The sequence below is a fragment of the Chlorocebus sabaeus genome, chromosome 14, assembly GCF_047675955.1.
Source record: "Chlorocebus sabaeus isolate Y175 chromosome 14, mChlSab1.0.hap1, whole genome shotgun sequence".
Lineage (NCBI taxonomy): Eukaryota > Metazoa > Chordata > Mammalia > Primates > Cercopithecidae > Chlorocebus > Chlorocebus sabaeus.
This window is the reverse complement of record NC_132917.1, coordinates 23,672,234-23,700,229: the sequence shown is the minus strand read 5'-3', so window position 1 is coordinate 23,700,229 and position 27,996 is coordinate 23,672,234. Positions and strand designations below refer to the sequence as shown.

The 27,996-nt window shown below is 51.8% G+C and overlaps 2 protein-coding genes across 5 annotated transcripts in view; one reads left to right on the top strand and one right to left on the bottom strand.

Annotated features, from left to right (window-relative positions):
* The window catches only part of WDCP (WD repeat and coiled coil containing), a 35,165-nt gene extending 16,707 nt beyond the window's left edge, over window positions 1-18,458 (top strand). For both annotated transcript variants that reach the window (XM_007971335.3, XM_007971333.3), the window contains one exon: window positions 75-18,458. In XM_007971335.3, coding sequence (XP_007969526.1) covers window positions 75-125 — 51 coding nt within the window. In that variant the 3' untranslated portion in view covers window positions 126-18,458. The remainder of the gene's footprint in view (window positions 1-74) is intronic.
* On the bottom strand, window positions 12,548-27,700 carry MFSD2B (MFSD2 lysolipid transporter B, sphingolipid). Of its 3 annotated transcripts, XM_007971332.3 has the most exons (14): window positions 26,549-27,700; window positions 23,373-23,498; window positions 20,655-20,779; window positions 19,975-20,098; window positions 19,579-19,657; window positions 19,355-19,485; window positions 16,308-16,398; window positions 16,076-16,197; window positions 15,530-15,613; window positions 15,166-15,246; window positions 14,850-14,959; window positions 14,364-14,507; window positions 13,818-13,994; window positions 12,548-12,652 (listed from the first exon to the last, which is right to left on the bottom strand). In XM_007971332.3, exons 1-14 carry the CDS (start codon window positions 27,020-27,022, stop codon window positions 12,628-12,630), a joined length of 1,893 nt encoding a protein of 630 aa, XP_007969523.3. In that variant the 5' UTR covers window positions 27,023-27,700; the 3' UTR covers window positions 12,548-12,627. The 3 variants fall into 3 exon arrangements, with proteins under 3 accessions (XP_007969523.3, XP_072878906.1, XP_072878907.1); XM_073022805.1 differs by having other exon boundaries at window positions 19,355-19,657; XM_073022806.1 differs by lacking the exon at window positions 15,530-15,613 and having other exon boundaries at window positions 19,355-19,657.
* Window positions 27,701-27,996: the final 296 nt, after the last annotated feature.

Genomic DNA, 27,996 nt, shown 5'->3' with positions numbered 1-27,996 from the left:
CCGGCCTGTAGTCATATGTTTCATCATAAGAATAATATATACTAAATTGCCTATGTATTTATTTTTATTTGCAGATTCTCACTGGATTCTTCTCACTGCTGATAATGAGGGCTTTATCCCGTTAACCTTCACAGCCACACAGGAAATAATCATAAGAGATGGCAGCCTGTCCAGGTCAGATGTCTTCAGAGACTCTTTTTCCCACAGTCCAGATTCTGTTTCTTCTCTTAAAGTCTTTACAGGCCTTACTGCCCCCAGTTTAGATACCACTGGCTGTTCTAACCATGTAGATGGCATGGCCTGATATCTGCAGTGTCCTTGCTGTGTAGTTCTTCAGATGAGACCATTACAAACAAGGCCTGCTTGCCACTGTGGACACTCACCAATGAGACTCGCACTGCACTCAGGCGAAGCACTTGCTATGGTTGGCTCTCGTGGTTTCCCCCCGTTTCCCCTGGGCTGAGGCTCACTGCTGTGTAGCAGAGCTCAGTCTTTATTAGATGGCTCCGAAAATGGTGTTTGTGTGTTCATGACTGTGTGGTTTTGACTAAGGGCAGAATTCCCAGAACAAAACAATATTATGGTGCCATATGGATTGTTTTATGGTTTCTCTGCGGCTTTGTGTCCCTTGTCCAAAGCTGCGTTGAAGCTGTCTTAGGCGCACTTCAAAGATACCTCGGCATTGTTATAGGTCTTTTTCCGGGCTTCAAGAGGAGGGTGAGGAGTCAGCTGAGGGGCATGTGCTCTAGTGTATTGACCTCAAACCAGCAAGAATTAGCAGAGCTCAGAGGAGGACCAGAAACCCACTGGCTTCTGCTCCCAGGAACAGGAAGTGACTCTGATGTTGCCTGGACCTCCCAGAATTTAAACCTAACACTCTTGCTTCCTTAACAAATTCTGGCTGACAAAGGTCCAGGTACTCTTACAAACTGAGAAAATTTTGAATGAAATTTCAAGGGAATTTGTCCCCTCTGGGCTCCTCTGAGATTGTGCCGGTGCTGCTAGCACACTGTCGAGCCCAGGGAAGTCCTACTGCAGGATCCTGTGCTGTGGCCACTCATGAGTGTCCCTGAAATACCTTTTTTTTTTTTTTTTAAATCTAGTTTTGGGATCATACAAGTTTCCTGTTTTTCTCCCAGTAGTCAGCTCCCTTAGTTAACTTGTCACTTTAATTTGATATTTTTATTTTCTCTCCTTTCAAATCTTAGAGACCAGCAGAGAATCTGGGAGAGAAAGTATTTCAGGATGTTGGAAATTTAACTGAATCTGAGGTAGTTCTAAAAAGTGCCATTTTATTTCATTTATGGGCTAAAGTATCAGCTTAGTCAGGTAAGTGCCCTGACCCCCTTCAGATGGACACACTACTTCTGACTGCCTTCAGATGGAATCACAGATTTCAGTCAGGGCAGCATAACAAATTGATCAGTGTATGGCTAGGCGTCTGGAGATAAATTGTTTCAGCCATAGAAGCTCCATTAGCATATACGCTTCCTTTTTCCCCCTTCCTTTAAAATCATCTGGAAAGAAACTGTTTTGTGCCCTTGGGGACTCCTGTCTGTCTGTTACAGTTTACCAAGATGGAGCTGGGTTAGGAAAGAAGTGAGGGCCCATTTTGTGGTTCAAGTGCACTAGACAGCTGCTGGGGTAATGGAAGCAGAGGCGATGTCTGTAATCAGCTGTGGGAGAACGGTGACTGAGAACAGTCTGAGGCCTCCGCTTGGAAGTATCTGGGGTGTGATGAAATCACAATTATCTTGAAGCCTAAGAGGGGACTACAGGACTGTTAACTAAGATAATGTAGGCGCCTAAAAGGGTATGTTACAATCACCATTTCTCAGGTCAAAATACTGTGAATAAGTCTTCAGTAAAATCACTAATGGTTATTGTGGCTGTTTTGGATGTTTTGGTAGTATTTTCTTTGTGATTATTGCTGCTATAGAGGAACTGGCAATAATCTTGAAGTTATATATGCATATGTTGTCTGTATTCCTTCTTTGGGTGGACAGTCCAGAATATAAATGATTATTTACAACACATCTGATTCCATGGCAACTCTCATACAAGAGATGTTTCCTTGGCCTCTGCTATTATTGCAGTCACTGGAACAATAGAAAATGATCCCGTATTTGCTGGCTTTGGAGGCAGGGAGAGAAGAGCTAAATTCTTCAAAGTATTGTTTAATGTTCTACTGAAAATATTTATCATAAAGATATTTTTACAAATCCCATTTTGCATTCAAGTTTTTCTAAATTCTGAATGGGTATTATGTGATACATATTACATATATATGTAACATAAGGTATAGGAAGGCTTAAATAATAACATGAGGCCGGGCGCAGTGGCTCACGACTGTAATACCAACACTTTTGGAGGCCGAGGCGGGTGGATCATGAGGTCAGGAGATTGAGATCATCCTGGGCTAACGTGATGAAACCCTGTCTCTACTGAAAATACAAAAAATTAGCCAGGCGTGGTGGTGGGCCCCTGTAATCCCAGCTACTTGGGAGGCTGAGGCAGGAGAATCATGTGAACCCGGGAGGCAGAGGTTGCAGTGAGCCGAGATTGTGCCACTGCACTCCAGCTTGGGTGACAGAGCGAGAAAAAAAAAAAGAAAAGAAAAGAAAAAAAAAAAATATATATATATATATATATAAAAAATAAAAAAATAAATAAAATGAACCACCCATGGCCTAACTGAAGAACCAGAACATGACCAGAAACCACTCAACCTGCTGTCCCTCCTTGTTCCTGTCTCCATAGCTTTGCCTCAGACGTAACTATCCTGATTGTTGTAATTATCAGTTCTTCATTCCTTTTCTTTCTTTATAAAAGGAGTTTTACAACCACATATACACATTGGCTGAAACAATGTGATTTTTATTTTTGCTTGTTTTGAGCTTTATACAAATGGTATATATTATATATAGTCTTCGGTGACTTACTTTTTATTCTCTCAGCGTTGGTGCTAAGATTCATCCTTGTTATGTGCATGTTATATTATTTTCACTGTTTTGAATTGCCACAATGTATCCATTTTCCTGCCATGGACATTTGGATTGTTCCTTGGATTTATTTTTGAAGTTATAAACAATACTGCTTTGAATATTCTCGTAAATGCCTCCTGATCCAAGTGTTTGAAAAGTCTCGTTAGGGTCTTTTACCTAGAAATGGAATTGCTAGATCACGAGGTATAAGTTCACCTTGATGAGATAATACCAAGTTATTTTCCAAGATGGTTATATCACTTTCACTCCCAACAGCAATGTATCAGAGCTCCTATTCTACATTCTCAACTTGGGACTGTCTAGGAGTTTTAAATGCTGTCTCACTGTCACCCTTATTTTATTTTATTTTTATTTTGTTTTTGTTTGTTTTTTTTTGTTTTTTTGAGTCAGAGTCTCGCTCTGTTGCCCAGGCTGGACTGCAATGGCACAATCTCAGCTCACTGCAACCTCTGCCTCCCGGGTTCAAGCAATTCTCCTGTCTCAGCCTCCTGAGCTGGGATTACAGGCGCCCACCACCACACCTAGCTAATTTTTGTATTTTTAGTAGAGATGGGATTTCACCATATTGGCTAGGCTTGTCTCGAACTCTTGACCTCAAACGATCCACATGCCTCGGCCTCCCAACGTGCTGGAATTACAGATGTGAGCCACCACGCCCGGCCCCTTAGTTTTACTTACAGACCAGCAGTGAGCTTGATCATCATTTCAGATGTTTATGGGCTGTTCAAGTTTTCTTTTGCAAAATTCTTGATTATATCATTGGCTCAATTTTCATGTTGAGTTGTTAGGATTCTTTATATATCTAGATGTTGCTAGTGTCTTCATCCACTTTGTGGACCTATCTTTGCCTTCTCTCTCTCTCTCTCTCTCTCTTTTTTTTTTTTGGTAGAGAGCAGGGTCTCACTGTGTTGCTGAGGCTGGTCTTGAACTCCCAGACTCAAGCCGTCCTCCTGCCTTAGCCTTTCAAAGTGCTTGGATTACAGGCCTGAGCCACAACACCTGGCCTTTCCTCCCTTTTTTTTTTTTTTTTTGAGACCTAGTCTCGCTCTGTCTCGCAGGCTGTAGTGCGGTGGCACGATCACTGCTCACTGCAACCTCTACCTCACAGGTTCTAGAAATTCTCCCGCCTCAGCCTCCTGAGTAGTTGGGACTACAGGCATGCGCCACCTTGCCTGGCTAATTTTTGTGATTTTAGTAGAGACGGGGTTTCATCATGTGGGCCAGGGTAGTCTCGAACTCCTGCCGGCCTCCTCTTTCTTTATATCTCGTGTGTTGGACAAGCATTGTAATTTTTTTTTTTTTTTTTTTTTTGAGGCAGAGTCTCGCTCTGTCGCCCAGGCTGGAGTGCAGTGGCCGGATCTCAGCTCACTGCAATCTCCGCCTCCCGGGTTCACGCCATTCTCCTGCCTCAAGACTCCCGAGTAGCTGGGACTACAGGCGCCCGCCACCTCGCCCGGCTAGATTTTTGTATTTTTTAGTAGAGACGGGGCTTCACCGGGTTAGCCAGGATGGTCTTGATCTCCTGACCTCGTGATCCGCCTGTCTCGGCCTCCCAAAGTGCTGGGATTACAGGCTTGAGCCACCGCGCCCGGCCAAGCATTGTAACTTTAAGGAGGACACACATTTACCTATCTTCTCTTTTATGGAAGTTTTGTCTTCACATTTATGTCTGTAGTCATTATTCTGCTGGATAATTTTATTTGTTTGGGGGGTTTTGGTTGTTGTTGTTTTTTGAGATGGAGTCTCGCTTTGTCACCCAGGCTGGAGTGCATTGGCACAATCTTGGCCCACTGCAACCTCCATCTCCCAGGTTCAAACCATTCTCCTGTCTCAGCCTCCTGAGTAGCTCGGATTACAGGTGCACCCCCCCCCAACCACACCCATCTAATTTTTGCCAGGCTAGTCTCAAACTCCTGATCTCAAGTGATCTGCCCGCCTCAGCCTCCCAAGTGCTGGGATTACAGGCATGAGCCACTGAGCCCGGCCTCTGCTGGATAATTGAGGGGCCCCTCTGCAGAGCTCCAGAGTTCATGCTCTGCATTGGTCTGTGTGGTAAATTTCATTTGATAGATTTTCTGTGTTCTTTTTTTGAGACAGAGTCTCTCTCTGTCACCCAGGCTGGAGTGCAGTGGCGTGATCTTGGCTCACTACAACCTCTGCCATCCGGGTTCAAGCAATTCTCCTGCCTCAGCCTCCCAAGTAGCTGGGATTACAGACACCTGCCACCATGTCTGGCTAATTTTTGTAGTTTCAGTACAGACGGGGTTTCACCATCTTGGCCAGGCTGGTCTTGAACTCCTGACCTCATGATCCACTCGCCTTGGCCTCCCAAAGTGCTGGGATTACAGGCATGAGCCACCACGCCTGGCTGATAGGTTTTTTTAATGTTAAAGTTGCATTCTTGGAATAAACCCAGTATGTTCCTGGTATATTTATTTTTTTATACATTGCTAGACTCATTTTGCTATTATTTTATTTAAGATTCTTCCTTTCTCTGTTAATGGGTAAGATTAGCCTGTAAATCCTTTTTCTATTTTTGAGACAAGGGGCTTGCTCTGTTGCCCAGGCTGGAGTGAGTGGCACTATCACAGCTCACTGCAGCCTCAACCTCCTGGCCTCAAGCAGTCCTCCCACCTTAGCCCCCCAAGTAGCTGGGACTACAGGTGCATGCCACCACACCCAGCTAATTTTTAAAAACTTTTTTGGTAGAGATGGAGTCTCCCTTTGTTGCCCAGGCTTTTCTTGAACTCCTGAGCTCAGGTGACCCTCCCACCTTGGCCTCCTGAAGTCTCAGGATTACAGGCTTGAGTCATCACACCTGGCCTCTTTCCTTTTTAATGTGCTTGGCTGGTTTTGGTAAGAAGCTTACTCTGGCTTGATAGAATGAGTAGCAGAGTGTGCCTTCTTTGTCTGCTCTGTGGTGGAGTTTGTGTGAGGTAGGAATGATCCTTGATTGAAAGTTTGCTAGAACTTGGAAAAATCATTTGGGTCTGGTGTTTTCTTTGTGGGTATATTTTAAAATATTTATTTAATTCCTTTAATATATATGAGACTAAAAGGAGAAACAACTTTTTTTTTTCTATAACCACAGAACACTTCTGACATCAAATGTGCGGGTTTTCCACAACAAGTGATTCTTCCGTTCTCTGTGGACTTGAACTGGGCACCTACAATTTCATTCAATTCTGACACTACCCAGAGTGAGTGCAGACCCAGTAGGTTATGGGCTCAGTCCAACAGGCTGGTCCCACTTCCGATACCAGTAGTGGGTATTTTTATTTTTGAGACAGGGGCTTGCTCTGTCGCCCAGGCTGGAGTGAGTGGCACTATCACAGCTTACTGCAGCCTCAACCTCCTGGCCTCAAGCAGTCCTCCTACCTTAGCCCCCGAAGTAGCTGGGACTACAAGTGCATCAAATGTGCAAGTAGTGGGTCTCCAGGTGATACATACTTCTCTCCAACTTGGCTGCAAATAGGGGATTCCCACAAAACCCTCCTCAGATTTGATAATTTCCTATAATGCATAGAACACAGAGAAACACTTTACTTAACATTTATTGGTTTATTATAGAATGAACAGCCAGATGAAGAGGTATATAGGATGAAGTCTAAAAGGGTCCCATACACAGGAGTTTCTGTCCCCGTGGAGTGGGGTAGACGTCCTGGCACATGGATGTGTTCACCAACCTAGAAGCTCTCTGAACCCCTTTGTTTGGAAGTGGAGGCTCCATTTCATGGGCACAATTGATGAAATCATTGATGATGAGCTCAGTCTTCAGCCCCTGTCCCCTCCCGGTAGGGAGATAAGGCTGAAAGTTTCAACCTTCTAATCGCATGGTTGGTTTCTCTGGCAACCAGCCCCCATCCTCTGCGAGTCACATCATTAGCATAAACTCAGATCTGTTTGAAAAGTGCTTATTATATATAACAAAAGATATTCCCCTCACCCCTACCACTCAGGGAGTTACTAGCATTTTAGAAGCTCTGTGCCAGGAACCTGGGGCAGAGACCAAATGTGTGTTTCTTATGTCACAGGGACCATTTAGGATTTGTATATATTTATATACATACACATATATACTCTGTTCAGTTATGTTTGCTTTGAAAACCCAAATTTGTTCTAACATGGCTGTGATATTAGAGAACAAGTACAGCATAATGTGAATTTCCTATTACTTATACACCAGTTTTGTCCTTAAGAAACACTAGAGCTGGGAACGGGGGCTTGTGTGTGTAATCCCAGCTACTCAGGAGGCTGAGGCAGTAGGATCACCTGAGGCCTGGAGTTTAAGACCAGCCTGGGCAACAAAGTGAGAGATCCTGTCTCTACAGAACACACACACAAACACTAGGTAACAGAAAACTGTACCCAGCTGAACTGAGTTCCATAGGCTACAGAAATGCCTACACCTCAAACATAGCAGGCAGCTATGTCAGGTCACCATGTGTTAATGAGCCACATCCATCCATATCTGGTGTTACAACTTTCTGTCCAGTGTCAAATAACTTTCACCATTTGATAATCCACAAACCATAACCCTTGTCCTCCTCCTGTCCAAGTACTAACCAGTGCCAACCCTGCTTAACTTCCGAGATCAGATGAGATCGGGTGCATTCAGGGTGGTATGGCCATAGACTGCCCTTGACTTCCTTTGCTCAATCCACACTCAGTAGATACAGGGATGAGACAGTGGAGTTAATTGGAGCTAATCAAGGAGAAAGGAACCTAAGAAGACACCAAGTCTTTGGTTTTAGGTAGATTAGAAAGATGCTGATAAACTGTGCCCTACAGGATTAAAGAAACTGTGACCAGCAGGAATTCTTGAGCTTATAGGATGGCAGATAAGAAAAGAAATAGAGCAGGGCACGGTGGCTCACACCTGTAATTCCAGCACTTTGGGAGACCAAGTTGCCTGGCCAACATGGTGAAACCTGTCTCTACTGAAAGTACAAAAATTAGCCAGGTGTGGTGGCTTATGCCTGTATTCCCAACTACTTGGGAGGCTGAGGTAGGAGAATTGTTTGAACCCAGCAGGCAGAGGTTGCAGTGAACAGATCACGCCACTGCACTCCAGCCTGGGTGACAGAGTGAAACTGTCTCAAAAAAGAAAAGAAACAGCTTGCTGGAACTCTCTCCACTTGTAATATAACAAAATTGGCTGAAATCAGTTGGCTGACTAGAGTTTGCATAGAACATGCTTACTGATGTCACAGCCTGAATTTCCACCACATTTCATACTAACTTCCGCCCGAATTTGCACATGTGACCCAAGAGGAGACAAGTGTGCATCCCTGGAGACGTTCCAGGCCTCCCTTTCCTTCCACCAATCACCTGCTAATCCCAGAACCCACCGTCTAAACCTTATATGGTATCAGTGCTACCTTAAGACCAACACAGGAAGGACAGATTCAAGCTGGACTCCTGTCTCCTTGTTGGTTGATTTTGTTGGTTGGTTGGTTTTTTATTTGAGCTGGAGTCTTGCTCTGTTGCCCAAGCCAGAGTGCAGTGGCATGATCTCAGCTCACTGCAACCTCCACCTCCCAGGTTCAAGTAATTCACTTGCCTCAGCCTCCTGGGTAGCTGGTATTACAGGCGTGTGCCACCATGCCCAGCTAATTTTTGTATCTTAGTAGAGACAGGGTTTCACCATGTTGGCCAGGCTGGTCTCGAACTCCTGGGCTCAAGTGATCCGCCCGCTTCGGCCTTTCAAAGTTCTGGGATTATAGGCGTGAGCCACCATGCCTGGCTTGTTGGTTGATTTGTAATAAGGCTTTTCTTCTCTCAAAAATCTGATGCCATAGTATTGGCTTCTGTGTGCATCAGGCAGCAAGCTGTTTTGCTCAGTAACACTGATGTAATTGAAAATGCAGGAGGCAGAACAAGTGTGCAGAGGTGATGTATTTTGGATGTATGATGTTTTAACTGCCTGAACACTGAGATAGGCAGTTGGATCTGGGACTCTGGAGCTCCGCAGAGAGCTCTGGGTTAATAAGAGTCTATAGTAGTGGATAGGTGGTGATAGTGAGTGGGATCACGTGGCCCTGAGAAGCCCATGATGGCTAAGGAGCATCAAAGGAGAAAGACGTGAAGGAAAAGACAGAAAATAAATGGTCAGAGATGCTGCAGAAGAACCAGGAGGGCGATGTCATGCAGTCCAGGGGAAGACAGGTTTTTTTTTTGTTATTTTGAGACAGGGTCTGGCTCCATTGCCCAGGCTGGAGTGCAGTGGTGTTAGCTCACTACAACCTCTGCCTTCCTGGGTCAAGCGATTCTTCTGCCTCAGCCTCCTGAGTAGCTGGGATGACAAACGCCTGCCACCATGCCCAGCTAATTTTTATATTTTTGGTAGAGATGGGGTTTCACCATATTGGCCAGGCTGGTCTCAAACTCCTGATCTCGTATGATCCATCTGCCTTGACCTCCCAAAGGCTCACACACTTACACTGCACCCAGCCCAAGACAGAATTTTGAAAAGGAGTTGTCAGCATTAATTGACTGGTCACTAAGGGTTTCCTTGGTCTGGTACTTGGTCACGTCTTCTCTCATAGCCATCCTGAGGTTTATGTAATAGTGTATACATTTGTTCAAAAAAAAAAAACTGGGCACGGCGGCTCATGCCTGTAATCCCAGCACTTTGGGAGGCCGAGACAGGCAGATCACCTGAGGTCAGGAGTTCAAGACCAGCCTGGCCAACATGGTGAAACCCTGTCTCTACTAAAAGTACAAAAAATTAGCCAGGCATGGTGGCGGGTGCCTGTAATCCCAGCTACTCTGGAGGCTGAGGCAGGAGAATCGCTTGAACCTGGGAGGCGGAGGTTGTGGTGAGCCGAAACCGTGCCACTATACTCCAGCCTGGGCAACAGAGTGAGACTCCATCTCAAAAAAAAAAAAAAAAAAAGAAGTGGAGGCTCAGTTTTGTTGAGTAAGTCAACCACGGTAACAGAGGGAAGTAACATACAGATTACCATCTCCTTTTCTTTGATGCTGGGGTTCATCCTGTCAGGCTGCACTGTCTCAGTGTTGGAAGCCAAGCCCAGGTTTAACTGGTTAAGGAGTGAATAGCAGGTGAGGAAAAGGAGACAGGAATGGGAGGGGTGAGAGGAGAACAGTAAAGCAGATTATTTGGAGAGCAGGAAGCTAAGGGAACAAATAAAAGGTGGTGGTATTTGTTTTAGGATGAAGGTGATAGGAACATTTGCTCATTCATTCAGCAAACATTCATATTGAACACTTACTTCTGGGCTCTGAGGAGCTATAGCGGTAAATGGGCTGGGCGCGGTGGCTCACGCCTGTAATCCCAGCATTTTGGGAGGCTGAAGGGGGAGGATTGCTTAAGCCCAGAAGTTCAAGACCAGCCTAGGCAACATAGTGAGACTCTCATTGCTACAAAAAAAAGAAAAATTAGTTGGGCGTGGTGGTGTGCACCGTAGTCCCAGCTACTCAGGAGGCTGAGGTGGGAGAATCACTTGAACCCAGGAGTTCAAGGCTCCAGTGAGCTATGATTGTGACACTGCACTCTAGCCTGGGCAGCAGAGCAAGACTCTGCTTCAAACAAACAAACACAAAAAGACTCATTTCTACCACCAACTGAACTTGGGCAAGTGGCTTAATCTCTCTAAGCCTGTTTCCTCATCTGAGAATGAGAATAATGCTCAGCAGGGCTGCTGTGAAGAAGAAATGGAATGATGCCTTTCAGGGCGTCTGCCCAGCTCCGAGCCCATGATAGCTCCTGTCTCTGGGCTTTAACTCCTGACTCCCAGAGGTTCTGACTCTGCAGAGGGCCCCTGCAGCTGCCTTTGCACCGTATAGCTCTGCTTCCTGCCACTGCACTGCCAGGAAATAATCGATAGCAGAGAATCTGGCACAAGCTTCTGATCCTGCCTGCATTGCCCAGGTTGCCAAAGCATAACATAAAATGATAACATGGTAGAAACTACATTGCCTTCTGTCTTGCCGGGTACTGTTTCCACGTGACGCGTGATATCCCAGCATTAAGAAACGTTCTCTCCTGTTTTCAGTAGCATGCATGTGTGCTTGCTTGTCTGTGTGTGTTTGTGTCCATGCACAGTATGGGGAGGCAGAGCTTCCTGTCAGAAAGGGCAGTGCAGAGAAGCTGAGCCCAGCTCTTTCTCTGGTGCCCTGTGACCTCAGGAACCAGATACTCATGTCAGTGTCATAAGGGCCAGAGAGTTGAGGCATCAGAAAGACCAGGTCAGACCCCACACACCCCCGGCGAGGTTGGGTTCCTTCTGCCACCGTGTTTGTGGAAGCAGTGAGATGCTTTCAGCTCTGAGGACTGCGTCATATCTAAGGGCAAACCTGAGTTCTGGGCCTCAGGGGGATTGCTCCTCAGAGACGGCTGAAGATCTTGAGTGGACGGGGCCTAGCTGTGGGCTCAGGAGAGCTGAACCCATGAAGGAGGCAGGGGTGGGGGCTGGGGTGAAATGTAGGGGCGAGTCTGCACTCAGGCCCCCTGTTTAGGTGCCAGACTTTTCCAGGCAGGACTTGCTGGAGCATAACACCCCCCACGGCTTCCCCAGCCCTCCCCCAGCCCCAGCCCCCATGAGCCACCTCAGTGGCCTGCTGCTTTGAGCCACTCTAGAGCCTTAACTTTGTGACTCCTCCAAAGGGAAGGAGGAACCCGCCCCGCTCCCACATGGTGTCCCTGGTCTAAGGACATGCAAGTCAGGGGTGTGTGGCTGGGGGAGCAGCCAGGTTCAAGGGCACCAGGCTTTCTCCCCTTTCCCTCCTCTGGGGATTCCAGTTGGGATGAGAGGGCTGTCCACAGTCACACTACACAGACTCAATAGCAGATCAACCCTTGAATTTGTTTTTGAAAAAATAAAAACCTCCGTGGATCTTTCTTTCCCTGAAAACATGGCCTCTAAAAAAACTGTAGTTCCCGTGCTTTTGTAAGATAAAATTTCAGAAAAATCTTTCCCCACAAATAGCTTTTATTTGTGAAAATGCTGTATCTTTGCTGGCTCAATAGCCATTTCTGACCCTGACAGAAACAGTCGCGTCAATGGTTGGGAACTGGGAGAGGCTTGAGGAGCACCTCAGCGCCCGCCCTGCTCAGTCCCCATCCCCACTGCTGTCCCGTTCTCCCTGGGGCCCGTTGGCCTCCCTGGGTCTGTCTGTGTCTCCCTAATCATACATCTTGGGCATGTCTGCCTGTCCACACTCTGCCCATTCACGTGGTGACTCTCACCTCTCTGTGTCCTCAGCAGATGTCCACTGGAGCCCTGGGACAAACAGGAGTCCTTGTGTCTGTCCTTCTGTCAGGGAGCTTTGCTATCCACGCAGGTTGTTGGGCCTGGGGCTCCCACAGGGTCCACAAGCCAGGCTGGGCAGGAGCTTCCTTTTTCTAGAGGCAGGTGCTACTGGCCTAGTCAGGGATACAGGTCTATCTGAGATAGTCTGAAGGCAACAGACAAGAAATGCCAAGTGGGGTCCTGAAGCACAGGCCAGTCCCTTCAGGACATGTTGCCAAAGACTCCGCATCCCAGGGAAAAAGACCGAGTGCTAAACTGCCAGGCCGGGTGCTGAAGGGTGGAGGAGGGCGATGTCAGACCCCAAGGGTGCTGGCTCCTGTGTCCATTCACAGTCACCCTCTCAAGCTTTACGCCAGGCTGTAGCTGGTCCTCCTGTGGGAAAGGAAGGAAGCCAAGGAGAAGGATGGAAGTGGTGTGGGCCCTCCCCTCTGTCCTACCGCAGAAACCCGTGGAAGGTTTGGTGGCTGCTGCTTGTCTTCCCAACAACTCCTCTTCAACTCCTCCCCTCCCAAGTCCTGTAAATAAGCTACAACCCTGGTTCTCCAGGTGCCATCAAGCAGTTCCCCATCTGCCTGGCCTTCCCTGACTGGGAAGCGTGCCCTTGGTATCTCTCTGTTGCAGAGCCCGAGGCCGTCACCCTGGGCAGGGAGTGGCTAATGATGGGACCACCCACTGCCTGTCCTGCGTGGGCCTGCATGATGTGTGCATGCTTGAGGACCTTATGTGGGTGAACATTGGGTGCTCATGCACGTCTGCTGGGCTAGACGTGGTGATGCTGCAGCAGTGATTCCTTAGTACCTGCTTAGCTTCAGGCTCTGTGCTGGGCTCTTGGGATACAAAAAGGAATAAAACAGCCAGCCCCAGCCTTCAGGGTTCCCATAGCCTCCCCAGAAGATCAGACAGTGAGTAGATCCTCCCCATCAGTGGGGTCGGTGTTCTGGTAGGGGAAGGACCAGGTCAGAGACCTGCTCAGCATTGCCCGTGGGAGGCAAGAGCCAAAGATTCCCAGGCTTCCACCCCAGGGGGAACCATGATGCCATTCACCAAGACAGGGACACAGAAGGAGGAGCCAGCTGGGGGGACAAGATCAGTTCCGTTGAGGTTCATCGAGACTGAGTGCCAGGCTTGTGGGCTACTAGGTGGAAATGTACGCATGCCAGCGATATGCGGCTCTGGAAGTTGAGGGAAGCTCAGGCTGGAGGGGCAGCTCTAGCAGTCACCAGGCACAAGGGGTGCCTGAGTTGGGTCAGGCTAGCAGATGAGGTACTGAGGGGGCTTTGGAGAGCAAAACCAATAGGAGGTCAAGGAGGGAATCCTCACATACCACAGTCTACCAGGTGATCAAAGGAAGAAGACTGAGAAGGGGTGGCCAGGGTAAGAGAATAAAATCCAGGAGAAAAGGGTGACCCTGAGCTAAGGAAAGAGTGTCCCAGAGGCAGGACTGCGTGACAGCAGGGACGTCTGCAGACTGGTGTTAGTCATTCCCCCAGCAGCGCACACTGTGCCTCCCTGGGTGCAGGGGACGTGCGGGGCTTACCTCCGAAGGCTCAGCCGGCTGGAGGCGTCCTGACTGGGCGTCTTTGGAGTGGAGCCGACCATGAGGATGCAGAGCCCAGCAAGGATCATGCAAGTGGGCACGGCACCGATGAGGACCTTGAGGGTGACCACTACCTCCTCTGCCTGTTTGCAGGCCCCTGCCTTGTACCCCGAGAACCTGGAGAAACATCACCCAGCCATTAGGGCAGGGCCTGCTAAGCCTGGCACCCTGAGTGGAGGGGCCCCAGACACCTCACCCCATCCCCTCCTGAAACGTGGACTTCATTTCCTGGCAAGATCAGGAGAGGAGTGTCAAGGGGACAGACAGGCTGACCTGGGAGAGTTTAGAGAAAACTGAGAATGGGGGAGCTGGCCCTCTCAGTCTCATGCACAGAGAAACATGGGGAAATGGTTCCCCACGCTCTCCAGAGAGCGGCGCTTAGCCCTCAGGCTCATGGGTGCCCCGAGCTTGGTAGGTGGGGGGCTTTGCCCTCTTCCCGCCCACTGGTCCTTGGTGCCTCTGCTGTATCCTGACCCTGGGACTCACTCCAGACTGAGGGTGGAGATGCCCAGGGCACATGCACCAGACAGCTTGGTGAAGAAGACGTAGGAGGAGTAGAAGATGGTCTCCAGGCCTGGCCCGTGATGGTGCTGCAGCTGAAAGTCATCCACCACGTCTGGCAGCATGGACCTGTGGCAGGGGCATCGAGTTAGCCCTCCCAGCCCCTTGGCCACCAGCAGCCTGTGAACTCTCTGGGGACCGAGGCCAAGGTGGATTCATCCCTGAGTTCTGTGCCCAGGACCAGACTGGCCACCAGAGAAGCAGATGGCCTGTGTGCTCGTACCCCCGCCGGCCCCTGCCGGGCCCCCCACCATTCCTGCTGCCTGGTGTCCTCTCAGGAGGGCTCTGAGGATGGAGCTGGTGGCCTCCATCTCCTGCACAGGCTGAGTGCAGGGGACCTGGGACAGCAGGTTGACATGAAGGAGGCGACACCCACTGTGGACACACATGAGGCCCCCACACCCAGCCTACCAGGGTAGCAGCAAGGACACAGCAATGCTCACGCCAGATACAAAGGCCACGACATAAGCCACAGGTGCTGTGGGCACAGCAGCCAGCAAGATCGCAAAGGGCACCATCGCCTGGGGAGACACACACACCAGCTGTCCCGCCACCTGCTACTTCGCGGGGCCTGCTCCTTCACACACGGCTCTTGACTGATGACCCCCGTGCCTCGCCCTGTGCTAGGCCCTGAAGACTCAAGGGAACACAGATCCACCCCGGCTCAGGCACCACGGTCACCTCCCTTGCCTCTCCCCTCCAGCCACTCCCAACCTGCCTCACTCACAGAGATCCCGAAGGCTGACGTCTTCTTCCCAAAGCGCTGGAGAACCCACTCCCACAGCGGGGTGCTCAGCACGGCTGAGACCTGTGAGCAGACAGTGTCGTCACGCCAGGGCCGTGCTGCCAGCGCCTTCACCCGGGACCTCAAGGCCTTGGCTTTTAGATGGGATGCCTGGCCTTAGCCTTGCACCTGATTCAAACCAGTGGCTATGAACATTGTAATCCTGGCCCCAATTCTACCCTCTGCTGGAATGCGGGTGACTAAGACCAAAGCAAAGCCAAAATGTGGACCACCAGAACTCTGGCCACACATGTCCCCAACTCAGGGCCCCAAGTGACCTAGCCTCCACCACCCCAGGTCCCCTCACCAGGACGGTTAGCACCAGGCCCTGGACGTGGTCGTGTAGCTGGGAGGCATGTGTACAGAACAGGACCAGGTAGCTCTGCTCCACCTGAGGAGATGGACAGGAAGTGGGTATGTGCAGGGCATGGCAGGAGCTCAGAAGTCAAGGGCAAGGACAGGGTCTCGAGTCTGGCCTCTCCATTGGGACCTTGGCTTGCTGCTACCATCATACAGTCCCTTCCCCCACAAAGGACACTTGTCGCCAACACAGATACAAACACCGCTCCTAGGCCACCCTCAGCACCTGCACAGCTGTGATCAGGTGGACTTGACTGCGCTTCCGGTAATGTGAGAGGAAATCACCCAGACACTGTCAGCCTCCTAGTGCCTAGGCCCTGGCCCTCCAGTCCCACATGCCCTACCGGGATCTCCCTCCCAGCACCAGCCCCTCTGAGCCATGTGCCAGCCATAGGTTTCTCCCTGTAAAACTCAAGCCGAGACTGCACCCTGAACCTATGCAAGGTCTGCATGGCCAGCGTCAAGCCTTTTGGGGGCAGCTGGCCAGAGGTACCTGAACAGCAGCAGAGATGAACAGGAAGGAGATCACCAGCTTCAGGTAGGGTGGGTGCCGGGTAGTGAGGCCCAGCCCAGCCAGGAAACTCAAGCCTGGGCCTGAGGCTGGGGTGGAGGGGTCTGCAATGCAGGAGGGTGGCACCTTGGCTTCGCAGAGTTCAAAACCAAAACCCACTCCCAAGCAGAGCCCTGTCCCCAGCTTCTGCTTCCCTCCTCACCACACCCCATACCTGGCCGCTCCTTCACCCCTAGGCACAGTAAACTGCTGCACACGGGGTAAGTCAGCGCAACCACGGCGGCCGCAATGTAGTAGAGACGGGCCTGTGGGACAGGACAGGACTAGGGTGGGTGATGTCTTCAACCCCTGGAGGTGGTGACACCTGAGGGGCGGGGCAGGACTGCCTCCCAAATGGAGAGGAGGGAGGCACAGCCCAAGCCCAGGACATTGGGTTCCCACCTCCCAATCACCCCACAGGACAGCACACTCTCCGGGCCCGGGCTGCTCCTTCCACGTACCCCCTCTGCTGACCCCGTGTTCCCTGCATGGCAAAGAGGACGCTGATGCCCCAGGAGCCAGAGTGCTCCCTCCCACATTCTATGAAGCAAACATTGACTGCTGCTGCCTTCTGCATGCTAGGCCCCGAGGCTCCAGTGATGAATAAGTGAGCCCTGTCCATCCATAGGGCTCAGTGTGGGGAGGAAGACAGATCCAGGAGCAGGCGGTTACAGCATGGTGAGATACATGGTAACTCAGATTAACGGAGGAAGCAGGGCCGGGCGCGGTGGCTCATGCTTGTCATCCCAGCGCTTTGGGAGGCCAAGGTGGGTGGATTATTTGAGGTCAGGAGTTCCAGATCAGCCTGGCCAACATAGTGAGACCCCATCTCTACTAAAAATACAAACATTTAGCTGGGCGTGGTGGTGGGTGCCTGTCGTCCTAGCTACTCAGGATGCTGAATCAAGAGAATCACTTGAACTGGGGAGGCGGAGGTTGCAGTGAGCCGAGATCACACCACTGCACTCCAGCCTGAGCGACAGAGCGAGACTCTTGTCTCAAAAAACAAACAAACAAAAAAAGATTAATATAGGAAGCAGGGCCGGGAACGGTGGCTCATTCCTGTCATTCCAGCTCTTTGGGAGGCTGAGGCAGGTGGATCCCTTGAGCCCAGGAGTTCAAGACCAGCCTGAGCAACATGGTGAAACCCTGTATCTACCAAAGAAAATACAACAATTACCCAGGTGTGGTGGTGGGCACCTGCAGTCCCAGCTACTAGGGAGGCTGAGGCGGGAGAATCGCTTGAGTCTGGGAGGTTGGGGTTGCAGTGAGCTGTGATTGCACCATTGCACTCCAGCCTGGGTAGCAGAGTAAGACCCTGCCTCTGTATATATAGGAAGCAGGACAGTGCTACCTGTCATTCAGGGAAGAATACATGTGCATTAAAATGCCTATAAAGACATGCACGAGAGTGACAGCCAGAGCCAGTTCGGGAGAGGCTGCCTCTGGGGAGAGGAGCAGAGAGAGGGGGCAGGGCAGGGCGCTTGTCCTGTGCGGCCACCCTGGGCCTCATGTGCTGAAGAGCACTGCCCCTGGGGTTCAATGCTCTGCTGTTACTGTCTTGAGATTCTTTTTTTTTTTTTTTTTTTGAGACAAGAGTCTCTGTCGCCCAGGCAGATCGCAGTGGCACGATCTCAGCTCACTGCAACCTCTACCTCCTGGGTTCATGCGATTCTCCTGCCTCAGCCTCCTGAGTAGCTGGGATTACAGGCGCACACCACCATGCCCAGCTAATTTTTTGTGTATTTTTAGTAGAGACAGGATTTCACTATGTTGGCCAGACTGTTCTCAAACTCCTGACCTGGTGATCCGCCGGCCTCAGCCTCCCAAAGTGCTGGGATTACAGGCGTGAGCCACCACTGTAATCCCAGCAGTGGCTCACGCCTATAATCATGAGGATCTACCTTTCTAACAAGGTCCCAGGAGTTGATGCTGCTGGTCCAGGGACCACACTAAGATCTGTGCCTCTCTGCCTTTGTGTAAATCCGAAATATTAAAAACAAGCACAGGCCAGGTGTGGTGGCTCACGCCTGTAATCCCAGCACTTTGGGAGGCCAAGGTGGGCGAATCACCTGAGGTCAGGAGTTCGAAACCCAGCCTGGCCAAAGTGGCAAAACCCCATCTCTACTAAAAATACAAAAATTAGCCAGGTGTGGTGGCGGGCGCCTTCAGTCCCAGCTACTCAGGAGGCTAAGGCAGGAGAATGGCCTGAACCCGGGAGGCGGAGGTTGCAGTGAGCCGAGATTGTGCCCCTGCACTCCAGCCTGGGCAACAGATAAGATCCTGTCTCAAAAAAAAAAAAAAAGCACAAAAGGCCAAGACAGCAGGGTACAGGGCACACAGAGGGGAGGCCTACATGAAGGCTATGGAGGGTGGCCCATGCCCAGTCCTGAAAGTGAGGGCCACCCATGCTCAAACTCCTTTCAAAGGGCACCTGACCGCACAGGGGAGGTGGCGGGAGGCAGGGATGCTGTGTAGGAGGTGGAGGCAGCAGTTGTGGGGTAGGGAGGGAGCTGGTGGCACGGGCCAGGGCATGGCAGTGGGGTACAAGATGGCTGGATGCATCCCAGAAGACTTTTGGCCTAAAAAATGGGCAGGATTCAGTCATAGGTTGGAGGGTTGAGAGAGGGGAGAAGAGGATAGTGCTGGAGGATGATAATGTCATTTACTTGAGGAAAGAGGGGGAAGTAGAAAAAGAGAAGGTAAATGTGGTGGATAAAATAGAGGTGTATCTGCTCAATGCTCAAGGGACCCGCTGTGAAAGGGAAGGAAGGGGGCTTCCACCTCTCCACCATTTCACACTGGGGGTTGGGGGCTCCCCCCGGTCAGGGCTGGGGCAGGGAGCACGGGTCATAGGAAGGGCTTCAGCTCCAGGAGGACACCAGACCCCTCTGCTGCCCCCCCCTAGCCTGCCCTGCAGCTTTCCCCACCCTTGCCCCACCTCTGGGGCCGGCCTCCTCCACTGCAGGTGGCCCAGGTGGCAGGGCCAGTGTCTGTTCTATTTTACGTCTAGAAGGAACCCAGGAGGAGGCAGGTTTAGCAGAGGACATTAGATTTGGGGGCCATCTGCTCAACTGGAGGAGCAGGGAAGGAAGGAGTGGGGGCAGTGAGCCCCCTAAAAGACAGCAAAGTGGTGTGGGCTGGAGAACCAGTCCTAGAGGAAGGAGGTGACCCTGCAGAGGGGACCCCAGGTTGGGGGGCCTGGCCATCCAGTGCACTTACTGCATTGGGGGAGACGGTGACTGGCCCCGGGGTCACAGTGGCCTCGCACCTGTGGTGTTTGTGGGCGCCAGACACGATGAGCCCGTGGACAGTGGCCCCCATCAGTGTTCCCGCCATCTCCACAGTCATGCCTGGAGACAGAGCGCTGCTTAAGGTGACTGAGAGGGAGTAGGGTCCCAGGGGCAGTTCCCTCCCCGGAACCCGGAACCCATGGCTGCACTTACGGTAGGCAGTGGCCGAGTCGCGCTCCCTTGGGCAGGGGGTCAGCAGCATGGTGAGTGCCGTGTAGGGTACCTGGAAGAACTGGGGTGCCGGCAGAGCTTAGAACCGCCCCCAGCTTTGCCTGGTGACAGCTGGCAACCTCCCCAATCCCGGGTGTCATATCCCGGCACCCACAGGCCAACCTGACATATCCCAGCTGGCCACCTGAAGTTGGAGCTAGGGGCCCAAAGACAGGAGGGGGCAGCCAGCCCCGCGCAAGGCCAGTGAGAGCCAATGGCATGGTCCAGGCACAGGCGGGTGGGGAGGGCAGTGACCCTGCCCCCACAGCACACTTCAGAGTGGCCACGGCAAGCAATGGGCTTCGCCAGAGCACAGGCCCAGGAAGGGGCCCTGCTTACCGTGGCCAGGCCCTGGAACAGGCAGTTGAAGGTCGTGTACCAGAGGCCTCGCAGACTGGTGAAGGGGGGCAGGAACCACAGGAAGAAGTAGGCCAGGGCGATGAAGGGGGTGCAGCCCAGCACCCTGCGGAAGCACAGCCAAGGTGAAGCGGTCCCTGGACCAGGACATGGGGACACGAAGGGCCCAGCCCGGAGGAACCTCACCCCTTCTTGGCCCCTTGAGATTCTCTAGGCTGAGGCTCCCTGGGTGGGAGCCAAGAGCAGGGGAGAAGTGGCGATGGGCCATGCAGGCAGTGGGCGGCCACTCCTCGTGGGAGCTCCGGCTGCACACTCGGTGCCGCTGGTGCCACTCCCTGTGTGGACCCTGGGACACTGAGTTGTACTTCCTCTGTGAGGCCTCGCGTGGGCTCCATCCCACCCTTCCCACACTCAAAGCCCCAGGCCAGGCGTGGGAGTCTTGGAGGCTTCGTCCAGCCCCATTCCATCTGGGGAGGGAGAGTCCCCATGAGTGTCTCTGAACTCCTTATCACTCATAGTCGGTCCGCAGTGCAACTGCGACATTATCCAGGCTTGTTTCCTAACCACCCAGCGGGTTTCTGCTAGAAAACGGGACTGTGACAAACAGCGACCAGAGGGCCAGGACCAGGTGCCTGGATCCTAAGGACTGAGTGGTTGCTCACCAAGGCATGAGCCGTCCAGACCCCGTCCTCTGGCTCCTGTTGATGAAGAACCCAGCCACAGGGTCAGCAGCTGCCCCAGACACTTTTCCCCCAAACAGAACAAGTGACACCTGGGCAGCAGGGATCTGAAACAGACAGGGGAGGGGATAGAGAGCTGAGGCCCGGCAGCAGCAGAGAGCCCATCCAGGCCTGCCTGCCATCAGGAGGGGGGCCTGGGAACCGGGGCTGGCCGGGGAAGAGCCGCAGTGTCAGGGGCTCCTCAGCCTTCCCCAGGACGCTGATCCCAGGGGAGGGAGCTGAATGCTGCCGCCCTGCACACGCCGCCCCTGTGGAGAGGACTCCAGGCCCTCATCTGGGGCTGGCTCAGAGCAAGGAGGGCGCCTCTGGGCTGACAGAGGTGGACACTGCGTTTCACAATGGAAAGGATTCATTGTTTTTTCTGACTATGTAAGTAATACACTAATTAGAAAAACATTCAAACAATGTGGGAAAATACGAAGCGAAGCTCATCTGAAATCCCAGCATCCCGAGACAACTGCCAGAATCGCTTTGATGATCAGCCGTTCGTAGGCTTCTTCGTGTGTGCCCGAGATTGACCAGTTTATATAAACGGGATCATATCAGAGTGTCATCTTAAACATTCGTGGATACCTCATTTCATTTATTATTACTATTTTTAAATTGAGACAGGGCCTCTCTCTGTTGCCCAGGCTGGAGTGCAGTGGCACTGTCTTGGCTCACTGCAACCACCGCCTCTCGGGCTCAGGTGATTCTTCCACCTCAGCCTTCCAAGTAGCTGGGACCACAGGCACATGCCACTACGCCCAGCTAACTTTTATATTTTTAAATTTTTTGTGGAGGTGGGGTTTTGCCATGTTGCCCAGGCTGGTCTTGAATACCTGAGTTTAAATGGTCCTCCCGCCTTGACCTCCCAAAGTGCTGGGATTACAGGTGTGAGCCACCACACCGGGCTGGATACCTCATTTTTTTATTGTTGGTTTTTGTTTTGTTTTGTTTTGTTTTTGAGAGGGAGACTTGCTCTGTTGACCAGGCTGGAATGTGGTGGTGCAATCTCGGCTCACTGCAACCTCCACCTCCCGGGTCCAAGCGATTGTCCTGCCTCAGCCTCCCGAGTAGCTGGGACTACAGGTGTGTGCCACCATGCCCGGCTAATTTTTGTATATTTAGTAGAGATGGGGTTTCACCATATTGGCCAGGCTGGTCTTGAACTCTTTATCTCAAGTGATCCTCCCTCCTCAGCTTTGAAAAGTGCTGGGATTATAGCTGTGAGCCACCATGCTGGGCTGGATACCTCATTTTAAAAATTGGGTTTTACTTACCCTCCATTCTCCATCATTCCCTCCTGTAGCTAACATTAATGAGTTGGTGTAGATCCTTATAGAATTTTCTCCATGCTCACATTTTAAACATGGACAAATACATATATACGTACATATCCATCCACACACACACACATATGGAGCCTTTGTTTTGCTAAAATGGGATCATTTTATATACTCTTCTCTAAAACTAACTTTTCTTTTTCACCAGAGCGTCATGGAAATCGCTGTAAGTCAACTGGTATAGATCATTCTTTTGAATGGCTGCATGACAGTCTGTTTGATAGTGAGGTTAGTCCAATCTGTTGGCTTCTGTGGGCCACATTAGAAAAAGAATTGTCTTGGTGAGGCACGATGGCTCATGCCTGTAATCCCAGCACTATAGGAAGCTGTGGTGGATGGATCACCTGAGGCCAGGAGTTTGAGACCAGCCTGACCAACATGGCGAAACCCCGTCTTTACTAAAAATACAAAAATAAGCTGTAGGCCGGGCATGGTGGTTTACGCCTATAATCCCAGCACTTTGGGAGGCTGAGGCAGGTGGATCACAAGGTCAGGAGTTGAAGACCAACCTGGCCAGCATGGTGAAACCCTCTCTCTACCAAAAATACAAAAAATTAGCCAGGCATGGTGGCATGCACCTGTAATCCCAGCTACTCTGGAGGCTGAGGCAGGAGAATTGCTACACCCAGGAGGCGGAGGTTGCAGTGAGCCGAGATTGTGCCATTGCACTCCAGCTTGGGTGACAGAGCGAGACTCCGTCTCAAAAAATAAAAAAGTAGCCAATCATGGTGGTGTGCGCCTGTAATCCTAGCTACTTGGGAGGCTGAGGCATGAGAATCGCTTGAACCCGGGAGGCGGAGGTTTCAGTGAGCTGAGATCACACCACTGCACTCCAGCCTGGGTGACAGAGGGAGGCTCTGTCTCAAAAAAAAGAAAAAAAAAAAAAAAGAATTGTCTTGGGCCACATATAAACACATAAAATACACTAACACTAATGATAGCTAATGAGCTAAAAAAAAAAATCACAAAACAATTCATAATGTTTTAAGAAAGTTTACAAATTTGTGTTGGACCACATCCAAAGCCGCCCTGCCGTGGGTTGGACAGGCTTGGTCTATTATGTGGCTGTGGCATAGCTTACTTAGCCAACTGCTTCTGTGTTGTCGGGGATCCACATTGTTTCTCATTTTCCCACTACAAACAGGCTGCAGTAAACATCTTTGAGGACCTTGCCCTCATTAGCTTCTGGCTTTTTGTTAAGCTTGAGTCAGAAGCGATGTCTACAAGGATGGTGGGAGCAGAAGCAGAGGTGGGGGTGGAAGGACCAGACCCCAAGGAAGATGCCAGCAGAGGCTGGGCTGCTGCCCACACTTACCTGTGCTATATCAAGCAGGAAGAGCTGCAGGTAAAAGGCTGTGGCGCTAGAGGCTATCTGGTTGGGGACCCCACCAATGCCATAGCACACCTTCGTACAGAATGAGAGGCGACTGGCTCTGCTGTCCTGGAGGAGACACAGGAACTAAGCCCTTCTCCCAACAGACACAAAACAGGTCCCCACACCCTATGACTTCAGTAGGCATCCTGAGTCCCTGTGATGTCTTCAGGGCTTTTCCAGCAACCTCTCAGCCCCATTTTGCCCCCATGTCATCCTAAGAGGAAGTGAGACAGAGGAGAAAAAAGATCTTAAACCATGACCTCTAAACACTTCCAGGGGCACATTCTTCTGGACATCTTACCCTGGGCTTCCTGCTGAAGCCGCCGTCATTTACTGAGTCAGCACGGCTGTGTAAGCTACAGGTCAGGAGGCCTGGGCTTGAGCCTGCCTTTGTCACCTACCCCTCTATGTGACCTTGAATAAATCACATTATCTCTCCAAGCCTGTTTTCCTCATCTGTCAAATGCTACATCCCTGCCAATTTCACAAGGTTGTTTCTTGAGTAAATGAGGCGGTAGCTCATTTACCCATAGCCTGCCTGCCCTCAGCCCTCCAGGGATGCCTGGCAGGCGTCTCAGCTTAGCATGGTCTACATACAGCTCCTGATGGCTATCCCATTGTCTAATCCAGCTCCTAGCAAATGGCACCGCTGGTCCCCAAGGGGCTCAGGCCACAAACTTAGGAGTCATCTTTGATTCTTCTTTCCAATTCTTGTCTGTCAGTGAGTGCCTCCTAAGTGGCTTCTCTGTGTCTGCCCTTGCTCCCTACAATCCACACCACCCAGCAGCCAGTGCTCTTGTAATAGCGTAAATTGCACGGTGGCCCATCCCTATAAACCCAGCACTTTGGGAGGCGGAGGTAGGTGGATCGCTTGAGCCCAGGAGTTCAAGACCAGCCTGCCCAACATGACAAAACCCCATCTCTACTAAAAACACAAAACTTAGCCAGGCATAGTGGCTGCCTGTAATCCCAGCTACTCAGGAGGCTGAGGCAAGAGAATCGCTTGAACTTGGGGGGCAGATATTGCAGTGAGCTGAGATTGGCGCCACTGCACTCCAGCCTGGGCAACAGACACTCAGTCACAAATAAATAATCAGATCCCATCTCCTCTCTGATTAAAGCCCTCTGATGGCTTTGCTATTGCAGGTTTTTTTTTGTGGGGGGTGTGTGTGTGTGTGTGTGTTTTGTTTGTTTGTTTCCAGATCCATGGTATTCAGTTAATGCCATTGCAGTTTGAACAAAACTCCAAGTCCCGATCATGGCTAAGCAGTCCACCCAGTCGGCCGCCTACCCACCTCACCTCAAATAGCTCTCCTTCAGCCACGCCGGCTCCTTCCTATTCCTCAAAATCATCAAGTCTGTTGCTGCCTCAGGGCCTTTGCACTTCCCATTCCTCTGCCTGGAAGGTGACTCCTTGTCATTCTGGTTTGACGTCACCAGCTTAAATGTCACCTCCTTCAAGAGGCTTTCCCTAACCACTCACCTCTCAGTTGTACTTAGCGCCTGCTGTGTTCTCATTTAGTTCCTGCCTCTCCCGACACGAGTGTAAGCTCTCTGAGAGCATGAACTCTTTTATTTATCATGGTGTTTCCAGTACCTAGAAAAAAGCTTGGTATACAGTAGGTGCTCAGTATATATCTGTTGAAGCAAGAAATTGGCCATGAAGACCCTGTGTAAAGTGCTGTTTCTTTGGAAGAAGCTGGGCATCTTTTCTCATCCTTTGCTGGGGGCCGGAGGGAGTGGAGATGACACGGCTTCACCCGTTTCCACATCTTGCAGGATACCCCAGCAGGCTCTTGTGAAGGGAAGGTCTCCCCAGATAAGGGATTATCACACTTTGCACACTCTTCCTACCCACAGGGGAAAACCACACTGGGGGCAGGATGATTCTTTCCTGACATTTGTGTGAACATCATTTCAGCTTCCAGAAAACTTTAAGAACAGGCAGAATTCAACGTGACAGTCCCCCTCTCCCTCAATGGGGACTCTTGTATCCCCCAAAATGGGCCTAGCAAGTTTTTCGAACTTTAGAAATAACTTCCAAGTGAAGCCAGGAATATGGTCCCGTCTTGCCGTCTTGAGGATGACAGTTGTACTGAAAGCCATGAAAGTCCTGCACAGCTGGACAGTGAGCTGTACAAGGAGAAGCCCCTTGGGAGGGGCGGCTCCGGGTGAGAGGCGCAGCGCTGCTGTCTGTAGCTGCGTGACCCAGGGCAGGCACCTCGGCCTCTGCGCATCGGTCTCTGGAGCGACCGGGGCTGCCACCCCTCAGAGAGTTGTATGAGGATTCCACGGCAATGCGAGTGTTTTCTTCTTGCTGTTAATCTCACCCTGAATTTCTAAGTTTCCCTGGGAAGTGAGAGTCCCCGGAGAGCCCCTTCAACTCACCTCACTTTCTTGTGGGACGAAATCCTGTGCTCCGAGGTGCCTGGTAGGACGCCCTGAACCAGGGCTGAGGTGTCAGGGGAGGCCACAGAATGCCCTGGGCACCAGCAGGGAGCAGGCGCACTCAGTGAGACCCAGGAAGCCCCAGGCCCCTTGCCCCGTCCAGCACAGCCCCGCTGGCCAGCACGGCCCAGCGCATCAGGCAAGGGACAAGGGGCCATGAAGACACCGCCGCTCCCACCTGCCCTCCTCCCTTCTTGTCGGAGCCCATGGCCAGGACCTTCTCTGAGGCAGCCTCCAAGGGGAGCCTGGTGCCCGGCGAGTCCAGGTTCTGGGAGGGAGGCCGAGGCCACAGCAGCTGCCTGAGGTCGGGAAGGACGCAGCCTCCCCAGGCGCTTCAGAAAGCCCTGCCTGCCCAGAGCTCGGGACTCCGGGAGGACCTGCGGTGGCACGGACAAGACCCCTAAGCCGGGAATCAGGACAGCAGGGACCACGCATCCCCAAGCTGTTTCCTTGGCTAGGGCTAGGCTTCCCGTCCTAGTTTCTATCCGGCGCCGGCACCTCCCAGCCTCCCCGCTCCCAGCCGTGTAACCCCGCGAGGGCAGCCCCTGAGCCGGCAGGTTTGGGCCGAGCCCCGCCGGGCTGCACCCAGCTGGAAAAGGGGCTACGAGGCGACGCCCTCGAGCTCCCCAGGGGCGCAGCCCCTTCCCTGCCCGCTCCGCCCCGCTCACCTCTCGCCCTCGCCTGGCGCTCCCCGGGCCGGGCTCCGGGGCGTGCGGCTCCGGTTGCGGGGACCCCTCGGTGGCTGGTGCAGGGGGCGCCGCCATTGCCACTGCAGCTCCGCCCGCGGCCGTTGCCCTCGGAGTTATCGCCCTTGGGAGGGGCGGCTCCGGGCTTCGGGCGCGGCGCGAGTGGACGCTGGCAACGCGGGGGAAACGCAGAAACCGCGAGGGGCACCGTTTCTTTGGCTTCTCCAAAGGGAAACAGCGAGGAGCCCAAATCCGCGGGGTAAAGGCCCGGCAGGTCCTCAGGACCGCTCTCCTTGGGGCGGATCCCCGAGGGGCGTGAGCGGCCCTGCGCGCCAAGGGCTCCGCCAGACCGCTGGGGTGACCGCGGGCAAGCAGCAGCTCCCCCGCAAAATGAAGCAAGAGGCCCGCTCGTTCAGGCTGGGCCATGGCTGAACAGGCATTCCGGCGGCTACACATGACGCCCAACGCCTGAAATACACATTGTCCAGTCTCCTTTACAGACCACGGGGATGGCCAGTAACTAAGTTCTGGCCAGCGAATAAAAGCAGGTGGCACAGGCAATATTCCAGAAAAGTCCTTAAAAGGGAAGGGGGGTGACAGCAGGTGGCTAGTCAGACTCGAACAGGGCAGGAGAGGGCCACGCTTCCAGCCAGGAGCCTCAGGCAACCATCAGGCAACAGTCAGGCGGTTGTTATGCTCCCTCTAAAATGATAATTGATCCAGCGGGGCCAGGGAAAGGCAGTCTCCCAAGAGAGAGAGAAAACCTGAAACTGGTGATCAGCTTCTCGGTAAGATCTCAGGAGCTGCGCAAGTGGGCTTACACAAACTGCGGAGTTGCACCGACATGTGACCCTCCAGGGACACTGGACTGGTAAGGGAAGAACGCCTGCAGTGAGCATGGGTACAACTCCAGGAAACGCAGTGTGCACACTCCCCTCCCAAGTGCTCGCAGGCCACTGCCCATGTGGACAGGCCCCCCAAGGGAAGAATCAGGGGAGAAGGGATGCAAGACCCCAGAAGTATGCCAGTGTATAAGACCTCAGGTCAAAAGGTCAAACTGTGTACTTGTCTTTCAGGTCACCCGCTTGGCCCCCTCTTCCAAGTGTACTTTCCTTCCTTTCATTTCTGCTGTAGAGCTTTTTAATAAACTTTTACTCCTGCTCTAAAACTTGCCTCAGTCTCTTCTTCTGCTTTATGCGCCTCAGTGGAATTCTTTCTTCTGAGGAGGCAGGAACTGAGGTTGCTGCAGACCCATATAGATTCCTTCCCGCTTACATATTTTGGTGCCACGTGACTCAGATACCGTCCACCAGTAACAAGGGCACACGTTAACTGAAAATGCATCATAGACCTATAATATAAAACTCCTATGAAAAAACAGGAGAAAGGGCCAGGTACGGTGGCTCACGCCTGTAATCCCAGCTACTTGG